Source organism: Phaeoacremonium minimum (assembly GCF_000392275.1).
Source record: "Phaeoacremonium minimum UCRPA7 unplaced genomic scaffold PA7_03_scaffold_560, whole genome shotgun sequence".
Lineage (NCBI taxonomy): Eukaryota > Fungi > Ascomycota > Sordariomycetes > Togniniales > Togniniaceae > Phaeoacremonium > Phaeoacremonium minimum.
In genome coordinates this window covers 16,017-36,138 of record NW_006921462.1, presented here as the reverse complement: position 1 = coordinate 36,138, position 20,122 = coordinate 16,017, and the positions used below count along the sequence as shown (strand labels likewise).

Here is a 20,122-nt window from a genome sequence, read left to right as displayed (position 1 = left end):
GGCTTACCGCATACACGAAGGCGAGGAGCGTGACGAGGGGACGGGTAGAGTTGATGCCTTAAGTTTCGAAGGCTTCGCTAGGGATACAGTCCACTCTAGACCGTCTTCTTGTGAGTTGTTTTTATTGTGTTAGATGAGTGTGTCGTTGCTAACCCATCGATTCTCACAGCGTCAGGGTGGCATTCACTTACCAATAACCGTGAGGACCTATACGGCTACCAGCGGTCGCGCAGCTTGATGTCCTCGGCGGGAAAGCCCAAGCTGAGCGAAATATACGAATATGTTCCTTTACGAACAAGCAGTCTACGACACTGGTCAATGTCATCTGCTTCCGGTACTGCATCTGAGACGAGCTCTAACCCGTTTCCGCGACCAACATCTCGCCATACGGCCAATACTTCGTTAGACCTCAGCCCAAGTCATCACTTTTCCTCCGCTGACAGTGGGAGCTCAGCAAAGAGCATTCATGGTAGCAGACATGTTCGTTCACCAACCATGACTAGATCAGATGAGATCAACCTCGACGACTATCTGTCCTCAGACGACGATGATGCATATACTCCACCTCGGCAGCCACGTGGAGCAGGCGAGGAAGAGCTTCTGTTCAAAGACGGCTACGGCTTGGGTGGTTTGGCTTTACCAGGTCTTGTTGAGCCTATCGACGATGACGCCGCTCCGCCGCCAGTTGTGGACAACCGCAAGTCACGCAGCACCAGGTTACTACCTCACCAGAGATCCAATCCTTCCCTGCCCTCCAATGCGCCTCGAATCTCTCAAGGCAACAATACCACCATTCCACCCCCATCAAAGACCAGACGATACATTGTTGATGCAAGCGCAGACCGATCCAGCTTTGACGACTTCTCCGATGGTGGATATGAGGATGATATGCCCCCAGTTCCACGGCGTAGCGCAAAGAGACTTTCAGCATTAAACCCTAGCCATGGGGTTTCTGACGGTAACAACACTGCGGATGATGTGATTGAAGAAGAACGCGATGAAAAGATTGATGTCAACGCAGCCGTGAAGCTTCGAAAAGAGGCGAAGGCCCGCAAGAGAGCCGCGACAATGGATCATAGGAAGAAAGGAAAAGGGAAGGAAAACGAGATGGAGCGAATTGAGGCACTGACAAGAGCGCAAGGGCTGGCTTAAATACACTGAGATGAGCTGTAGGCTTTTCGCGAGATCTCGATCACAGTACATTTCTGTATGTACAAGGGCCTTAAGAGATTAGTATATGCTCTCTTGGTTAGTAGAGAGGTTGCTTAGCCAGGGACTGGCTTTCATTTGTATGGATTTTTGTTTCCTGTAGCGACTGGCTCATTTCCGGTGGATCGGTGGATACTTATACCCTAGGGAGGCGGATTTGGAAGGAACGGTTGGATCAATAAGAACGGAATTCTAATCAGATATCTGGTTCATCATTATGCTATAAACTGTCTCTTATGGTCACGCATTGACGATTAGAGAACCTTGCTCCGTTTCACCAAGTGACAAACGTTCCGCAGAGTGAAGCTGAGTCAAGAGTCCTATGGTAGCACTTTGTAGTGACTTGTACATACATCATCTTGAACATAGAAAGAGAAATGGAGAGGCTACGTCTCCCATCTTCGCGCGCGGACGCCTCACACATCAAACCGCGGTAGCATGCTCCAGCACATCGTCTGTTGCCGCCTCCTCCGGAATGCAGTTGCACTTGAACTCATCTCGGAACTCCGAGACGGTCATGCTCTGCAGCTTCTTCAGGGCCTCCTTGGCCGCGTAGATCTTCGCGTACCGTCCGCTCTCCGAAACACCATGACCGACCACCTGGCCGTGGACCATGAAGCCCGCAACGACCTTGGTCGCGCCCGTGATGAAGCCCTCGCCCTCGGTGACCTGAACCTCCTGGATCTGCACGCCCCAGCCGTTGCAGTGGAACGTCTGACCCAGCAGGTTGGAGCAGAAGGTGACGGGGTGCTTGTTCGCGAAGGTGTCGTAGATGCTCATGTCTCTGAAGTAGGGCAGGACGTGCGTGTCGAAGAAGGCCTGCACCTGGCCGTAGTCGTACTGCGAGTCGACAAAGACCGCGCCGACGTACGCCTCCACCAGATCGGCGAGGCACTTCGGCGGGTGGTTGACGTTCACCCAGTAGTCCCATGCGAAGCCCTCCTTCGTTCGCTGCGCCTCCTCCTCTGCTTGCTCCTTGGCTTCGACGATCACTGTTACGTACTCCATGACTTGCTTCTGCAGGGTGCTGCTGAAGGAGAGCATGTGCTTGTGGAAACCGAGTGAAACGGCGAGGCAGCCGAGGAATTGGTTGGACACGATGGCCATCTTGTGCTCAGTGAGCCATTGGGGATCCTTCGTTGGATACTTCTGGTATAGATAATCCACGATTGTCATGTCGAGCAGGGCATCACCGAGGAACTCCAGTCGTTGGTAGCTGGGCAGGCTCTCATAATGACGAGGATAAGACGGATGTCGGAAAGCACAGCGCAGTAGGCGAGGGTACTTGAAGTCGTAGCCCATCTTCTCCTTGATCTTCTTCGCTAGAGCAAGCTGAGAGGCTGAGGCGCTAGCAGTCTGCCAGTTGGGCTTCTCGTATGCAGCATAGTATTCAGACCAAGATTTCATTCGATGATTCTTGTGATTCACAACTACTGTGACCGCCTGAACCGCCATGTCAAAGTCATTGCTCTCCCGTCCAGTCATGTAAGCAGCTCCAATGAGCGCTTCGCAGACGTCGGCAATGGATTTGTCTGCGAGAATGTGTGTGTTCTTGTTTTTCTTCTCCTCGGTCTTCTTTCCCTTGATCAGCTCGAGATTGTCGGGATACCAGGTTCTGCGACTGAACGCCTTGGAGCGGATATACTCCTGAAGATTGAGATCCAGGGCGTTGTTGAAGAGATTTTTGTTGCAGATCAAGCACATGCGCTCAACGTGGTAATCGAATTCGTTCTTGTCGGGGATAAGGGTGTACAAAGAAATTGTCGTGGCCATCTTGAGAAACGAGTCTCCGAGAAACTCCAGTCTCTCGTAATTCTTGCCCATACCCGCCTGAAAGTTCAGGGGCTCTTGATCATGCTCGTCAGTGTTGTCGCTGTCTTTGGTGAATGCTTCGATAGCCAGATCCGGCCGGATATCAAGGCCGACCAGTTTGCAAGCATCTAACGCAACAAGATTCGACTCCAGTCGATAGATGATGGCCGGGATGTTGTATGCCATTGCAACTACATCTACGGGTAGCTATAAAGTTTAGCTTGTAACCTAGGAAACGTTTGAGTTGACAGAGACATACAGGTGAAATTTCCAGTGGCTGAAGAACCAGGAAGCATGTCTGCATGGTCGACTCTGCATCAAGCCTCTCGTCTAGGAGGTTACGTCGAAGGGGGACCAGATCGGCCTCGACAACAGGCTGATATTCTTGCCACTGGAAGCGGTTTCGTGAGTTGGACCACATACGCAGACTGTAGTTGCGTATGTCATGCGGGACATCATTCCACGCCCTGTTTGTCGGTACTTTGATACCTTCCGGGATGGGATCCTGCTGCTTAAGGTCCCGCCTCACCTTGCGAAGGTAGAATTTGCGAGATCCGTCGTAGGGGTCCGTCACGTATTTGTCGACGAAGAAGTCATCTGGCTCGTTGCCATCGAAGGTCACACGCTCCGTACTCTGCACATATTGTGTGGCTTTCCAGTCGATGATCTTGCTGGGATGGGAACAAGTCGAGAAATCATAGTGATGATTTTCCTTTGACGGGACTATGAAGTAAGGCAGGTCAGCTACGGTGGCTTTATACCACTTGCTGAACACATCCTGGAAGATCCTCAGTGTGAACTTCGCAAAGGTATTCAAGTCCCCTTTAGTAGGCTCGATAGGGATAGAGATCCCAATCAGTTCGACTGCAGAAGATCTCCCCTTTCCAAAGAACAGAGGGAAGCTTGAAACCATCGGCATCGGACTGCTAGTGAGTAATATCAATGGACGTGATGGTTTGTCCATCGACTCGGGCTTTGATAGAATCATAACAGTGGCGTAGAGCAAGAGAGGCTCGCCAAGATTCCTCCAGAGTTCCGGCTTCGGACGCATACCGTACTGGTCCTTCTTTTTAGACGAGATGTTCAATCGAGCATTCGCCATTGCGGGTAGCTGCTTTGTGAATATAGGACGAAGGTGTTCGTCGAGATACTTATTTCTGATCAACTCAAGGCACATCTCGTATGCTGCTGAGCATTTGGCAGCCTGTTTGCTGGGGAAGTAGTGACCTGTCACGCTCCGGATTGGCGATGTGAGTGGTAACATGACCTCGCAAACATAGCCCTCGTCAGTCGCGGACATGACATATTCGGGGACCAGATTGACCTCATCAGCATGTGGTAATGAAGAGACAAATGTTGCAAGAGTCACTAGACTCTGCTTGAAGTTCAACTTGGCGCCTGTTGACTTCACGATATATTGTCTCTTGTTCTTCGCTTGCTTGAGATAGTAGTCCATGTTGGAATCGTATCCCTCGAGTTTCCGGTCCTCCGGCAAGGCACTACAGAATTCGCGCAGGACGGCCTCATTGTAGGTGTTCTGATAAAGCCTGCGGCGATGTTCTCCATTTCCTATTTCGAGCATGTGGATGTACGTCGAATTCTCGTGACGGGCGCGACCCCGTGACTGGATATACTGGATCATGGTAGTGTAGAGATCGAATCTGATTATCAAGTTGCAATCTGGGATGTCTATGCCCTCCTCACCAACCGAGGTCGAGATCAGACAGTTGAGTTCCCCCTTCTTGAATTTCATGATTGTCAAAATCTGACTTCTGAACGAATTGCCAGAGAAGCCATCCTCTCTGCCTCCATTTCCAGAACCTATCTTCACTGCTATCAGCATATACTCTACACCTGAGTCAAAATATACTTACGAGAGTGCCGACTTTCACATTCTTGATTCTGATGTTAGGCTGCTGCAGAAGATCCATGAGCATCAGAGCAGTAAGTCGCATCTGTACGAAAATGATGCATTTCGTATCCTCCGACTTGGAAAAATGTGCTGAAAGGCAGTTCAGAAGTGACATAACCTTTGGTGAAAGGTGCTCTACAGTCGGTCGAACAGATTCGAACGAATGTGCACAGACAAGGGGCCTCGCTATATGGACCACACTCTGGTACTCCTTCGATATGACACCCAATGCTGTGTCCTGTGCAAAATCCCTCTCGCCTCTGGCCTCAAGTCTCATCAGTTGTTCGCCTTCTTCTAGAAAGACTTTCTGCCATATGCGGTCGGCACACCAAGGGCCCAACTGAGATGTAGCGTCTCGCGAGAACTGAAACAACTTCCTGAAGGCCTTGTTCGACCCCAATGGTCCCATCAACCTCAATGTCAGCTCAGTATTATGCGGAGAAGACAGTCTGTTGTATGTTTGGAGAATCTCCGCCTTTGGCTTAGAGACTGTTCTCTGCAGAACAGTAGGATCCGAAGCAGTCGCAATCTTGCTATGCAGGATCTCTTCTAGTGCCGTAGCTGCCACCGTGACATTGGTCTTGGCGTCGACAGGCGAGGCTGTCATACCAAAGATTCTCGGACGGCGAGCCTTGTTTTCCTCGTGTATATAAAAGTCCAGGATGATCTTGGCATAAGGGTGCTCCTTCTTGGCGTGATGAGCTTCGTCGAAGATGAGTAGATTGATCTGGTCTAATCGGATATATGCGTGTTGTAGACACTGCCGCAAGATCTCTGCCGTGCACACAACGACCATGTTGTCATTCACAACGCTGTCCCAGAAAGCTTTGGTTTTCCAGCCGCGGTTCAGCGTAGTTCCACAGAACTTCTCGACTGGATGATCCAGGTTACAATCCAGAACGGCATGTTGCTGGAAGACCAATGCCACTTTGTCGACCTGTGCGAAGTGTTAAGTACAGACCGCCCCTTGAAGAAGCATGACTTACGAGGAAGAAGGAAATTCGCTTTTGCAGTCCCGCTGCGCGATCTTCCAGCTCATGGTCAATCACCCACTGGAGGAGAAGTGCGGCAATCAACGTCTTGCCAGAGCCAGTGTCCAGTACGGCGATGGTGTTCATCTGCTTCGCCCTCTCGAATAGTTCGACTTGATAGTCACGCGGACTCGTGATGATTCTGTGGCCCTCCATGCCCTTCACCAAGTAGTTGACAGAATTGTCATCATAGGTTCCTGACATGCGTTCCGCCGTCTCCTTCGAGACCTGCTCTCGATGCTCTTCTAGCCACGTATCGAAGCCCGCGATCTCCGATCGCTTCTTCTGGGAGATCTTGCGAGGTTTGGATGGCTCGTTCCATGCAAGTTGATGATTTTCATCCTCATCATCTTCGCTGATGTTGCTAGAATCCCTGTCTATCGTTTCTTTTGTGATATCGGAGCCGATATACTGTAGCAGGTCATCCTTGAAACTTCCAATCACGTCCTTCAACATTGTAGGTTCTGTTTTTGGGAGGGCCACGTCCAGGTCGGACGGGATGAGATCCCCCATCTTGAGTGGGGAAGCCAAGCGAGAAGGATGTGATACGCGAGTGAGAAAGGTGATAATTTCTGAGGAGAATGGTTCAGGAGGATTCAGCCGTAAGCTGTTGTGAAGCTCTCGAGCAGTCGTGTTTGACGTGAGATCGTCAAACAATTCTTGCTTCAAAGCGTGAAGTTGGGAGCGGTGGGATGTTTGTTGCCACGGATGTCGAGTGTGGTAGGGAAGGAAAACATTCACCACGGAGGAAAGGAGAAACTAGGAGGCAGGGGTGTGGAAAAGAAAGGGAGCAGCTCCGCGAATATCGATTTGTTTGGAAGGACGTAGAAGTGCGACAGGTGCTTTGACAAGTGACGCCTCAATGACCCAAATAAAGCACGACCAAAAAAGGCAGCAGAGCAAACATTTCACAACACATCCATCTCTGAAGAATTATGCGTTGCCGCAGATTTATATAATTACCACTGTGTAGTATCGTGAGCAAGCTTTGTTCTCTAATACAGTCAACAAATCGGTACACGACTAGGTCATATAACTCAAATTAAAGATCTAGAAATCTCCTTTAGGTATTCATGTTTATGCTTCTGAACTTATGGTGACGATCTTGTGTTATCAAGAGAACAGTTTCCGAATTCCCTGTGTGGACACTGGATACCGGGCAAAGAAGCAGAGGCAAGCAGAAGCACACCTCCACTTGTCATCTCAAATTTATTGACACACTTAATTCCCGGTCCCCACAAGAGACATTATACCTGAATATTGTAAGAATCAGTTGGCTCATTTTCAATCACAGGAGCAGGTTCAACATAGCAACAACAGGGCACCATGCCAAGCTCCCATTCCATCACACGGAAGCCTCATTTTTATTCCTCTGGAAATAATGACATGTAGACGATATCGAAGCCAAGACCAGGACAATCTGGGAACGGCAGGCGTAGCTGGTCAATGCACAGTTGGTGACAACCTTATGAATACTTACCTACGTACGGTAGGTAGTCTGTCGAAGCCACTTATACGGCTCGTACTGTAAGTTGCGCGTGGGGGGCCGCTAAATCTAGGGGAAACAGGGGTCCAAGGCATCCAAAGTTAAGCTCTGACCTACCCGTAAACGGGGTCCTCGCCCCACAACCACAACTGGCATCGTTATCGCGCTATCGATAAGATGCTTAGGGGACCCCTGGCCCCAGTTGATTGCGCAAAGGAAGCTCCGTATGCGTGCGTGCGGGGCACTTGTGCTTGTGGCTCAAAAATCAACCATTGCCACCAGTACGTTTCTAAGCAATTAAGAAGCCTCCTTGCCTCAGTCCTGCAGCTTCCAACCAGACTCCCAGTTCCTCGTGTTTCGTAGGGCACGAGGCCTTCTATTCTTTTCTACTCACCGAGGGAAGCCTGGAACAAGCACAGCCATCGATCGATCTTGTGCAACGCAATGGACGAGCCTAGGACTCTCAAGTCCGTCTTCGCAGAGGCAGAAGAGAAACGGCATGCTCTCGACAACACGTACGAGGCGGCCTCGCCTCAGTACCGGGAGGACCTCTCCGCCGCGATCGACGACTACCTGGAGTGCCTGCAGCTGATCGGCAGTCTCTCCATCTTCAGCCCCAACGAGAGCCTCGAGGACATTTCGACCTCTGACCTCCCCTACCTCCTCATCAACTTCTACCTCGCCGAGCTCACCCAGAAGATCTCCGCGACCTCGCCCCACGAGCGCAAGAAGGTCCTGGAGAGGGCGCGGGATGCGTACGAGAGGTTCCTGCACATGCTGGACAGCTACTCCCTCCTGTCGCCGTCGTACGCGAAGCTGCTCGAGAGCTACGCCGACGACCCCGGCTCCTTCTCCACCGTCTCGACCTCGGACCCGAACGCCAGGCGGAACGCCAAGATTGCAAACTTCAAGGCGGAGAAGGAGCTGCGCCAGAAGCTGGAGTACCTGCGGCGGCGACCCGAGTACCTTGAGGACGGCGGCGGCGGCGGCGACGAGGAGGCGGTGCGCGAGGTGCACGTCGCCAACGTCCACTACTGCGCCCACATGACCTTCCAGGCGCTCGAGAGCCTGAACAGGGAGTTTGAGATCCTGGCCCAGGCGCCGGTGCCGCTGCTGCCGCAGACGTCGTCCGTCGAGGAGGACGAGCGACGGCGCGCCGACAGCATGCAGGAGGACGGCTTCTCGGACCGGCTGGACCGGCCGTTAAGGAGGCTGGGGTCGCTGAGCGGGAACGGCCCGCTCCTCGCAAAGGACGGGAAGCCCTTGCGGCCGTTCACGCTGCTGGGTAACAGGCAGGAGATCCAGAGAGGCGTGTTCAGGCCGAGCCACAACTTGCCGACCATGACGATCGACGAGTACCTGGATGAGGAGAGGCGGAGAGGCGGCATCATTGAGGGAGGTGGTGAGGCGAGCGGCCGACAACCGACGCCAGATGAGGACAATTACGAGAAGGCCGATGCAGAGACTATGAAGGCCAGAGAATGGGATGAGTTCACCGAGGCGAACCCAAAAGGCAGCGGTAACACATTGAACAGGGGTTGACGGCACAGTATTCCCCTGTATGACAGTGCGGTAATCAAACAACTTGATGATTGTGCATTTAGGAGTATACGGCGAGACGAGAACAGGGGAGCATACCAAATAGGAATGGCATAGCATATGTTTAGGGGTACATTCTGCGTAGCATTATTGCTCGGTGGAAAAATGGGTTAGAAAAGCTCGGGCGTAATAGGGAGATGATTTCATGCTAAAGTTCCCAAGTATTATTATATGTACAGTGAAGAGAAGATTCGTGATCATAAAGCGCTCTGATTCCCGATGCACTATTAACGCCTCCGTCGTAGCTAGCCAGCCCATAAAAGCCATTCTTTTACCGGTTCATTGAGTGAGCCACCCTAGGTCGTACTCTCTACAAAGGAGAAGGCCTCTGATTCTTCCCCCGAGGTATCTCCCATCGTCTCGTCGTCGCTGTCGTCGGCCATCTCAAACTCCTTTTCATAATCGTCATCGTCATCCTCCTCAACCAGGGCAGCGAGGGCTTTACCGCGGCCCTGCCGCTCGTCCGGCACCGCAAACTGCGCTTGCGCATACTCACTGTCGCCGGCGGAGAACTGCTCGGACACAATGGATTGCGCACTTGGAGCAATAACCCGATGTCGTCCATAGACTGTCGAGATTCCGTCCTGGGCCACACTGCTCCCAGGAACTCCTGTCGCGGTCGCCGTATCGTCGTCGTCATCGTCAATGGCAAGCTTTCCCATGCCGAAGCTCGTAGTGGACGAGCCAGAGACGCTACCGATTGTTTGGCCGGTATGGTACGCGGGGCCGGGTCCGCTTGGTCCCATCCACGTGGGAGGAACATTGTCGTCGAAGACTGCCTCGCTGCCTAGCCGTAGAAAGTTCATCTCCTCGTCATTGAGAGTCAAGAGGAGGTGCGGTGTGATTAGGTACTGGCCTTCCTGCTTGATGTAAGGCGCAATGTATCGACGGACAGCCGCTGTCAGCTGCGTATGAAACTCGTACAGGTGGAACTCGCCGATGCTGATACCGGCGGGCTCCAGAGCGTTCCGAAGCTCCTTGTTGAACGTCGTGGTGAGCGACTCGAGAGAGTGGGTCGGGCCGAGCGCTGACTTGTACTTGAGCCAGCCGGCAGGTTTGTTGGATAGCTGCTGCCAGAAGTACGGTGTGAGAGCGCGCTGATGCTCTTTCAGGAACTTGTAGACATCGCGGAAGCTCAACATGGTTACAGGCGAGATGTAATGCCGACGCACTCTGTCGGCGAAGATATCCGAGCCCGGAGGCAGCACATCGGAGAGAGCATCATAGACGTCTGTGTGGAAGGAGTACCGTAGACCTTCTATCAAAACCCCGAGGGCTTTGACGAACGGGAGGTCTTGGCTCAGACCTATCTGTTTAATGGTAAAGCCCACTGCGAGCAGTTTCTTCCACTCTTGGATTCCAAGAACGCTGAAGCACTCGTCGCTCAGGAGGCGGTCCACTGCGGTCCTTACACGGTCTGCCATTGCGACTCCGGCATGTTCCACCATCCGCAGCACCGAATCGCCGAACTCTGATCCAGAGAGGCAGTCGGACGACCGTCGACCGAAGACGGTCTGCGCTAAGTGTTGTCTTGTCAACTGCTCTCCGGCCACTGCTATGGCTCTCTCGTTAACAAGAATCCTGTAAGCTGGTTCGGCAATCGCCTGGCTTTCCAACACTGTTGCAACATGGAGCGTCTCCTCCGGCAGGATCTCCATGAACATGGAATTCGGATCGGCCATGAGCCACGCTGTGATGCTGTCGCGCTAGCCATTGGATTCAGTCAGCAAAAGATATCTTTACAAAACCTCCAAATTGAACCACTTACGAGTAAATCATGATTTGTCATGCCAAACATCTTGAACAATCCAACCAAGGTCCACATCCTCGGCGCAGAGTCGATCAACAGGTCCTCGCCAGCGATAGCTCGGAAGAGCCGTATGGTGTTTGCCGCTTGCCGTATCGGGCAATAGTCGTTGATATCGCGGTAGACTGCCAGAGGCTTCATATCGTAGATGCAGTCGTCTTTGGACTCCTCCAGCGATGAAGAAGACTGCGGAGACTGCAGGTTCATCATAGGGGTGACTCGGATGGGATTTGGCAGCGCTTCGACCACATCGCTCTCCCCCCGGCAGAAACAGACATCGTCGTGGCCGCCAACGAGACGGGCGGACACTGATTCGGCTCCGTACATGGTGCGATACCATAGCTTGATACCCTTTGTGATGGTCAGGTCCTGCAGCGCCAGAGAGCAGTCGTCTTCTTCCAGGGAGGGCGATAGATCGAGGACATGTGTCACACCCTCTGAAATGTCATTGATGCGCCGCCTCATCCTATTCTGATACTTGGCGCTCTGCAGCTTGTCTATTAGATCCGTGGAGCCCGTCTTGACAATGGCGTCGTAGTCGAGGCGCAGCCGGGCCTCCTTGAACGGGGCTCCGTTGCAGCTCGTTCTCTTCTCTATATAGTCAGGCGGTTTGACAATGACGAGCACGTCGCCGGTGGGTGAGTTCTGCAGGCCATTCTGTGTCCTGAACTGCTCCTGGTCATGAAAGTGTCTGGCAGCGAATGTCTCGGGGTGAGCCTCAGGTATCGCATCAGGAAACTGAGCTCGGATGGCGGCATCAAGGGCCTCTGGCGAGACCATGTGATCTTGTTGGTCCTGAGATCTGTGAGCATATACTGATTGGGATGAATGATATGTTCAACTTACCATGGCGACTTGCCAGCTCAATCACACCGAGTGAAGTGCTTACAAGTGAGGGGCAGGCGGAGGTTAGTGTGGCGAAGTGTCTATCGTCTCTTCTTGCCTGCTATATGGTGTAAATCGTATGCAAATACTTGCAGTATCTTCGTTTGCTAGATCTTGATCTGGCTTCACTTTGAATATCTTGAGACCCGATGAAGAGATGTTTTGTGTGTGCGTGCTGTTGAGAATGGTCCCGTAATTCAGGCAGCCTTCCTGAGGTGGGATGTCAGATGATGGATACGTGGGGACAGGGGTGCTGCGAGCCGCAAGGCAGCCAAGCAGCCTGAAGGAAGGAGAGTCGGCTGGGCTGGTAACGGGGAAGATATGTGTGGAGAAGGCGACTTTGTCTATTGGCTACGGTAGATAGAGAGACTGTGTATGATGAATTTGAGAAATGCTCGTCGGCATTTCATTAGACAGACTGGTGAAGAAGAAAGAAGTTGCTTGGTCGAGGATCTGGTACACACAACGCGACACCAGGAGAGAATCAAGCTCTGCTGAATTACAGTACTGATATGTGGTAGTTCAATCCGAGAATTTGACCCAAGAGATAGACTAAATGAAATGGACAGATGCAAGATCTGACATGGCTTGTACCACGTATGTTGGTTGTATTGCGGCAAGGAAAGCTTCTCGGATAAGCTGCCATGTGACGGGACTTTCTCAGCCTACTTGGCCTCTTTCGAGCATTTCTGGGCATTGGATGTACGGCACTGGGACATGTACCGATCAATGAGGCACAGCCGAGTGCCTGCGGGTTCCAGAGTTGCAAAGAGTCAGACATGCCCAGGTGAGAGCAGGAGGGCAGTTACCAATGACTGGGTTCATCGCATGCCCAGGTGCAGCTGGAGCTCCCAGGTCTGCATAGCGAGCCAATGGAAGTCTGCCCGGCTTTCGGGTCGAGGAGAGGTGCCTGGCACTTGCTTCAGGTTAATGATGGTGACCTGGCCGCTCCCCAGTCTTCTCATTGGCGTGCTGCAGTTGATTGAATGCGTGAGGCCCATCAACTGTGTACTGTACCTAGGTAGGTAGGTAGGTAGAGAGATGATCGGCCACATACGCATACTCGCATATATACCTAAGTACGCTACCGGTACCCTCTCGAGCCTCTACCGACCGACCTCGTAGGAGCTACTCATACGACCCCGGCTTCCGCGCACTTACACAAGGTGTGAACCGCAGCTTTGCAGGTGGTGGGCGAATGGTTATACGCGGGATAGAAGAGCTGTAGGTTGTGCAATAACGGCGTTGGAAACAGGCGATCGGTGAGATACTAGAGGCTGGTAGGTAGCAGCCCACCTGCAGGTGGAGGTAGATGCAGGTGTGCTCTATGCAAGATGTTGGCCAATGAGTTCTAAGACATTTCTAGTGAGCTTCCAGGTTCCGTTATAAGGACAGGAGAGGGGCAGTTCTTGACCAAGACACCCGACGACGCTAATCAGCTCCAAGACTCTCCTTATCACTACCGCCCCCGCCCCTCGCTAGCCACGGTCACAGTATGGCGCGGATGAGCTCCCGGTGCCCAGGTGGTCTCAACAGGTCTCGAACTCAATGTGGCAAACGTCTGTCTCATATCAAGAAGCTGAATCGCAGTTCCCAGGGCATGATGTCAAGGGAGAGGGAGATACTTTGAACTTAAAGTCGAATACCCAGACCCAAGACCTTCATTCTGCTTCCGAATTGATAACACAAATGAAAGCAGGGCAAGTTGATTAAGACGACATGGGAAGTGAAGAGGCTTCATCAAATGTGCAAGTGGACGAAACATTCGGGAGTTGACGGAGCAGCTTGGCCTCCCTCTTGACACGGCATTGCTGCAGCTGTCTCTACCTAGGTACCTAATGAGGCATGCATCTGCGCCGCCTTATGTATTGAATTTGTATCTACCATCATGTGTATACCGCCGCCTCGCTGCTGTGCTACAGTACCTACCTCCTATATGCTACGCTACCAGCTACCTATCTTCTCCACAAGCCACTGGCCCGGAGCACCTCCCCGCAAATCAGAGCGGCCGCCAGAGCTAGTGGGCAGATCAGGGTGCTGCTTGGGAGTCGGAGACCCATCTCCAGCTTTCCCCAGTGTGGTGTCGCGTGCTCACTAACCTCAAGCCCCCAGGCATCGTTCGATCCCGATCTTTCGCCATCCACATCCCCAACAATTCATTACTTGATCGATTGCTTGCCGGCAAGATAAGTAGGCAGACAGAAACCCTATCATAGCTCCTAAGCTACCTCCCTACCCTCCCATCTCTTGTCCCGATCCTTCTTGTCTCTCCAACTCTCAATTGTAGAAGCTCTTTAAAAGGGAGCCACATGTGCTTGTTATTAGAGCTGATTGCCCAAGAGATTCGCCTATCCCTCACTTGAACGGAACGACCTAACCTCGGCTGTTCGACAAACACACCGCCTCGAAACAAAACAAGTCGCCACACACAACGACATGGATTCGGCGAGAGCACACATGAACGGCGGCCAGGTCCGACCATTTACGTGAGTAACCTGGTCTCCTAACACCCAAATCTGTCTGTCCTTGAACGTAACTAATGCTGCTGGGAGCAGCACCCGTCACAGAGGCCTCATTCTTGCCTCCGCCGCCGCCACCGGCGTGGCCCTGGCCGTCCGCTACAAGGCCGAGCAGATCAGGAAGAACGAGCTCGCCCAGAAGAACTCGGCCATTCCCAACTTCTACGTCAGCGTAGACCGCAGCGGAGGCGGAATTTGAAGAGACAGCCAACCCAGTCGGACCCAATGGACACTTCAAACATGCCGGAGCATGATGACCGAGAGGAAGGATGGTGATATACTGGTCTACGGCTTATACCACAGGTGGAAGGAAGGAGTCAGGAGTATCAATCAGGATTTCAAGTGCTCAAATCAATTGAAAGGCGCAACTACGCGGACAACGCTTATGGCAGGAGGACGGATTCAGGCCTAGAGAAATCAACCATGGCGGGGGGATATTCGGCGAATGACGATATTAGACAAAGTCTCGGGTCGTGGTCTTTAGAAGGAAGTCGTGGGTGCTCAAGTGGCGCAATGTCTGATTATGAATTATGTGCTGCAAATGGAGAAGCTGCTCCCAAAGCTGCGTCCGAGCCAAAGCGGAGCTGCCAAATGGGTGCTCTCATAGGTATCTAGAATGGAGAGATTCTCAATGCTCAAAACGATCCAAAACGCCCCGTGTCCAATGCATATACTGCGGTCCGAAAACAAAAACGCAAACTGAACGCCGTGTACATGTATGCAGATTACGCCTCCATTCGTTTCCCTGTAGAAGAAGATGGCACAAGCTTATAAAGAACTCCCCTTTGTGGCAAACGTCTGGTTGCCATCGCCATCATCCGAGTCGTCGGCGTCCGACTGCTGGACCTGCTTGCCCTTGCCCCTGCCGCTGCCAGGTCTCGAAGTCACAGTCTTGACCCTCCTCAGCCCACTGCGCTCGCCCCTGTCGTGTCCCGCAATCTCGATCGTGGCAAGGCCGGGCACCGACCTGCCTTTCCAGCTGCCCTCGGATGCGGAGTTGTTCGCCGTTGGGTGTCCGCTGCTGCGCATGACGCGCATCTCGTGCACGATGTCCGCGAACCCTTCCTCCAGCGTCTTCATACGTGCCAGCATCAGCCGGCTCATGCGGTCGCTGTCGCGCCGGCCGAGGCCAGGACCCCCACCGAGACCGGCAGGCGTCATCATGCCGGTCGCCATGGCCATTTGCGTCGCGAAACTAGATGGCACTGCGCCATATGTGTCGTTCGCCGCCGCCAGCCCGGCCAGGTCTGACTGGTTGTCCACTGCGAGGTCCAGCGACGATAATCTCCTAGGCTGACTGCGTCTGGCGAGCGGCTCCATGGGCAGACCCAGTGCCGCTCGGTTGGGAGCTGTGTGTGCCATGTCACGAGGCGGAAGGATTGGTCTTGGACGCGAAGCCAGGTATACGGTGCGGCGAGGAGACCGGCGGCCCGGTCCAGGTCCGGGGCTATCAGCCGGCGTGTGACGGCTGCTCATCGGCCGAGATCGCACCTGAGAAGTTGGCATTGGTGATGCCGAGCTCTCGTCCTGCTGGTGCTGTGACTGCCCTGGCGGATTATAGAGAATCGTATTCGTAGAAAGCGTTCGACTGTGCATGTTGCGGCGTGGTGGACGAGGTGATGCCTGTGGGGGAGTCTGCTTCAGTGGTGCTGTGGATGAATGCACAGATGCCGACATTGGAGGATTTCTGCTGAAGCGATTTGCAATGGGAGTGGTAAAATAATCTTCTTCCTCAACTGGTTGCGGTCGGTGGCTTCTTCTACTCTCGGCGGTGTTTGTGGCATTGTCCTCTTCGTCCTCGTCATTCGTAACAAGCTCGTCGTCACCATCCGCATCGGTGTTGTCTTTGATCTCAGTCTGCATCGCATAATCATGCCGAGATATGCTATCAAAGTAATTCGAGGCGCCACGGAAGCCATGATTCGACAACAAGTCTGCCGGATCGCTGGCAACGGACCTTGCTTCTGAGAATTGACGAAGTTTGCTCTGGCGATCCCGGCCCAGACTGAGCTTTCGGCGCCAGTCTTGCTGTGCCCTGCTGTCAATGGTCGAATAGTTATTAGGGGATTCCGCAATCGTCTCATTCTGGTCCATCCAATTTCTAATAGCCGTCTGGGCCTTCCTACGTTCTTCCCTACGCTGAGTCCGTAAAGTCGCGTAGTCAGGGGCTCGTCGGAACACCTCTTCCAAGGCGCGGTCCTTCTGAAACCCTGCGACCGATTCTTCACGTACTCGAACGTTGGGACTGAACAGAGCGGCTCTGCTTGTTGGATCTGCTAAGGAGAATTGTCTTGGACGACCTCGTCCTGGGTGTTCCACCAGGTCTGTAGGCTCGTACATCGAGGAAGCCAAGAAGTACTTCTCATAGAAATAGATGCAGAACAATAGAGGGAAGTGAGTGATTTTGATAAATAAACGATTGAGCCAGACGAACTGTTGCAAAGGCATACAGTATCTCAGCGGCATCAATATCCATGCAAAGATGTTGCCAGGCGCGACGTAAGAAAACAGCGCGTCATTCTTCACCATTGAAATGGTATTGATGGCGAATAAGAACCTGGTCACTGTCAGACATAATTCCACGACATCAAAATGGACAATCCTACTGATGCTCCTCGTTCGCATGAGAGGCAACCGCCATAAACGAGTTCGTAAGAACTGTGATCAGAATGGTACTAGATGTAGAAGATTAATATATATAGTACCAGACAGCACCGTAGGACTTACACAATGACGAAGTGACAGATGATGAGAAAGATCACCATCAATGTTCGCCCAAGCCAATCATAATTCGGCCAACTATGTCCAAGTTAGTACCTGTGGCTTGACAGAATATAGAAAAACGCAGCGTGCTTCAGGTGTGGAGAGTTGCATTCCAAGAACTTTACTCACACTTCCCAAGCGGCAGGGGTGAATCCCATGAGCAGCTGAAATATCTTGTACGCAACTTCAGCGGCATCATTGTCATTCCTCGACAATGTGAAGAATACGAAAAAGCCACTGCAAGAAATGACAACGAGCACAAACACGGCCATCAGATCGACGGCCATGAGCCTGAATGCGATGAGAAGCTGTGAAAAGTATTGATAGTGGTCGAGAACGCTGAATATCCGCGGAAGGAGCAGGATGGCGTTGGCGGCCAGCATATCGTATGCATTGTCATTCCATTTTCGAGCATCGACAAGGAATACTCCGTATAGACGCATGCAGTAGTAAACGATGAGCAGGAGCAGGATCCCAAGATCAAAAATGTTCCAGAAACTCATGATATAGAGCGAGAAGCCTTGCTCGTTGAAACCAACAAGCTCATCCAGCATGAAGCCGGCACTCCAGAACCAAAAGATAAGCTCGAGAGTGGTGATGCGATTTGACCTCGCTATTAGGACTGCGAGAAATAGACCGATCAGGACAGCCAATGAGCATGTTGACAGAAATTGCCTATAGCGTGGTACTCGGAGCCTTGATAGCTTGAATAGAGACGCATTTCTGGGATCGTAGAGGGTGACAGTTCGCCGCCCTGCTGCATAGAATGGCATGCGAGACTGGTCTTCCTTGCCCGGGTTCTGCTGTCCTAGTAGAGGCGTTCTTAAACCACTCTGTCTCCTTGAGTTGCTGCCGCTGGAGGTTGATGATACAGATGTCTGACGATGTATATTGTCAGCAGCAGAATAAAAGCTAATGGCACCATTCCAGATAGCCTCAAGTTGCTGGACAACCAGGGGGTGAGCCAGAAAGTTCTTTGCAGAGGCTCGTATCGCGACTTCCAGCGTGGATGTCCTGGCGGCAGCAGGCCGTGGCTTTCCCTTGGCATCTCGGGGCGCAATGGGCGTTTGGTTACCTGGTAAGCCTTGGAGAGGGTAGAAGTCATACGAAAGAGCATCTATGAGCTCCCGCGTGCTGTATTCCTTCAGTAGCTTTATTGCAAGGAGCTCGCAGACTTTCGCCCTAGTGCTGCTTGTTCCTGCATTGCCCGGGTACATTTGACCTTCCTTGCCGAACTGCAGGCAGTTGGCCATGAGCGCGTAAATGGTAGCCCGAGTAAAGTGTTGGGTCCGAATCTGCTGTTGCATTGGCTTGACAAGAAATTGGGAGACCTGGGGTGATCTCAATTGCTCCCAGGTCAACGTGGTTTCGGTTCGGGTTTGGACGATCATTCGGATGGCATGTGTTATGCTGTAGACAGGCAACGAGTCTGTTCAAGGAGTCAGTAAGCTCAATTTCAGAGCCATTGGATGGACTGTACCAAGGTGTGTTGAGGAAAAGAGCGGCAAAACAGCGCCGGGGTGAGGCAGGCCATCCTCGTCTTCCTGGACAGGGCGATTGGGACGGTACTGTTCCTGCTCATCCTCGTTGGACTCGTCGTCGTCATCATCTGCTTCGGTGAAGTCGGCGGTGGCATGTCTTTGCCGAGCATAATCGCGGTTCGAGGCTCCAGGTGAAGGGCTGTCTTCATCTTCCTCGCCGTCGCGTCGCGATGCGGACGCGAAGGGAGACAGTAGCCTGGAGAGCATTCTGTCGGCCGGCTAGTCTAAGCCCAGCTCAACGCCTTTGATAATCACCGCTCCATGGATTTCAAAAGGCAACGGGGACGTCAGGAAGGCCTCAGGAGGCAAATAACGTCCGAAGCACAATCGGGCTTTTGTGCTGTGTCCCAGCTGCGAGAAGCCGTGTACTGCAAAGACAATGCTTGGGTGCAGCTCGACTTGAGCCGAGTTCCCCACATGTACGAAGTAAATAAATCACTGCACGGATGCCGGGAACCACTACAAATATACCACTGACAGGGTTAGCACAATGCTAGATCGTCCAAGATCCTAGGGAAAAGGCCGCCTAAAGCGCGACCATGGTAATGAAACCAATGCTGGGGGGGCCTGGGGTGGTGTTGGTGATAAGGAGGAGATCGAAATAACAGTCCCCCCTTAGCGTGAGGCCGGGGTGCCTTGACTTACATTGCATGCTGGCGTCGTGACTTACATGAGGAAAGCGTCCACTTTGGCCTACTTGCATTACAACATCAGTGGCCCACCGAGATGCAGATTACCTGTATTCAATGGAGACGGGATGTTGGAGACTGATATAGAACCGGCCAATCCTCGAGCAGGCTCGCACCCAAAATAGGAAAAAAACACAGTCGTCGTCTTTACCGCTTCCCAGCAAAGAAAAGAATCACGCTGCAACCGGACAGTCTTCTCTTCGCGGTTGAAGCTGCTTTATCTTGCATTGCGCTAGGACGCCCTGCCCCCATACTTCCCCCAACTTTTGCCTCACGGTGAAGCGCATGACCTCTGCCTTAGGGTTGCTTAACTGTGAGACAAGACGTCGTAAGGTGTGCTCCAATATGCATGTTTGCTGCAGCTCAGCCAGTCATTGGACCGCTACCACACCATGAGGCGACCGAGTCGCAGCGGCAGGTCGACATGCGGCGCGATGATTCGCTGTGATCAAGCACCTGGTGCCAGTGGATCTGGAGACCGAAACTTGCGGTGTCGAATACCTGTCCTCACTAACGTAGATTGGAATGCAGTCCATGAAGTTCCACGCGGAGTTATATGCCCGGCACTTTTGAGAAAGATAGTTAAGTACATGGTTATTCACCTCAAGAGACGCCTTTCAATTGCTTGGGAGAGGTGTTGCGTCGCATGATTGAGACATCCTTGAGCCTAGAGGCTAAGTATCTAGGCAGGGAGAGAAAGCTCCTAATGTAACAGACTCACTTATGGAGGGCACTTAGGACGCCACACTATAAGCACCAATCCGTGCCGACATGCAGCATAGCTCTCTGTCTATTGCTCTTTTCCTGACTCAGACACTCCGTCTAAGCGGTCCTTCTCCGATGGTCTGTGAGATAAGTTCATGTCCGAA

At 52.5% G+C, this 20,122-nt stretch overlaps 5 protein-coding genes across 5 annotated transcripts; 2 read left to right on the top strand and 3 right to left on the bottom strand.

Moving 5' to 3' along the window:
* Positions 1-1,632: 1,632 nt before the first annotated feature.
* UCRPA7_7883 (putative rnase3 domain-containing protein) lies at positions 1,633-6,477 on the bottom strand (the record flags this gene model as incomplete). Its single annotated transcript, XM_007920403.1, has 5 exons — positions 1,633-3,228; positions 3,281-3,744; positions 4,075-4,762; positions 4,896-5,870; positions 5,920-6,477. 5 exons carry the CDS (start codon positions 6,475-6,477, stop codon positions 1,633-1,635), a joined length of 4,281 nt encoding a protein of 1,426 aa, XP_007918594.1.
* A 1,417-nt stretch (positions 6,478-7,894) lies between these two features.
* UCRPA7_7882 (putative type 2a phosphatase-associated protein 42 protein) lies at positions 7,895-8,992 on the top strand (the record flags this gene model as incomplete). The annotated part of the gene is made up of 1 exon (XM_007920402.1): positions 7,895-8,992. One exon carries the CDS (start codon positions 7,895-7,897, stop codon positions 8,990-8,992), a length of 1,098 nt encoding a protein of 365 aa, XP_007918593.1.
* Positions 8,993-9,345: 353 nt separating this feature from the next.
* UCRPA7_7881 (hypothetical protein) lies at positions 9,346-11,705 on the bottom strand (the record flags this gene model as incomplete). The annotated part of the gene is made up of 3 exons (XM_007920401.1): positions 9,346-10,755; positions 10,818-11,651; positions 11,703-11,705. The coding sequence occupies 3 exons, from the start codon at positions 11,703-11,705 to the stop codon at positions 9,346-9,348; spliced, it is 2,247 nt and encodes a 748-aa protein (XP_007918592.1).
* Positions 11,706-14,177: 2,472 nt separating this feature from the next.
* On the top strand, positions 14,178-14,459 carry UCRPA7_7880 (hypothetical protein; the record flags this gene model as incomplete). The annotated part of the gene is made up of 2 exons (XM_007920400.1): positions 14,178-14,227; positions 14,297-14,459. 2 exons carry the CDS (start codon positions 14,178-14,180, stop codon positions 14,457-14,459), a joined length of 213 nt encoding a protein of 70 aa, XP_007918591.1.
* Positions 14,460-15,028: 569 nt separating this feature from the next.
* On the bottom strand, positions 15,029-15,622 carry UCRPA7_7879 (putative cation channel family protein; the record flags this gene model as incomplete). Its single annotated transcript, XM_007920399.1, has 1 exon — positions 15,029-15,622. The coding sequence occupies one exon, from the start codon at positions 15,620-15,622 to the stop codon at positions 15,029-15,031; it is 594 nt and encodes a 197-aa protein (XP_007918590.1).
* Positions 15,623-20,122: the final 4,500 nt, after the last annotated feature.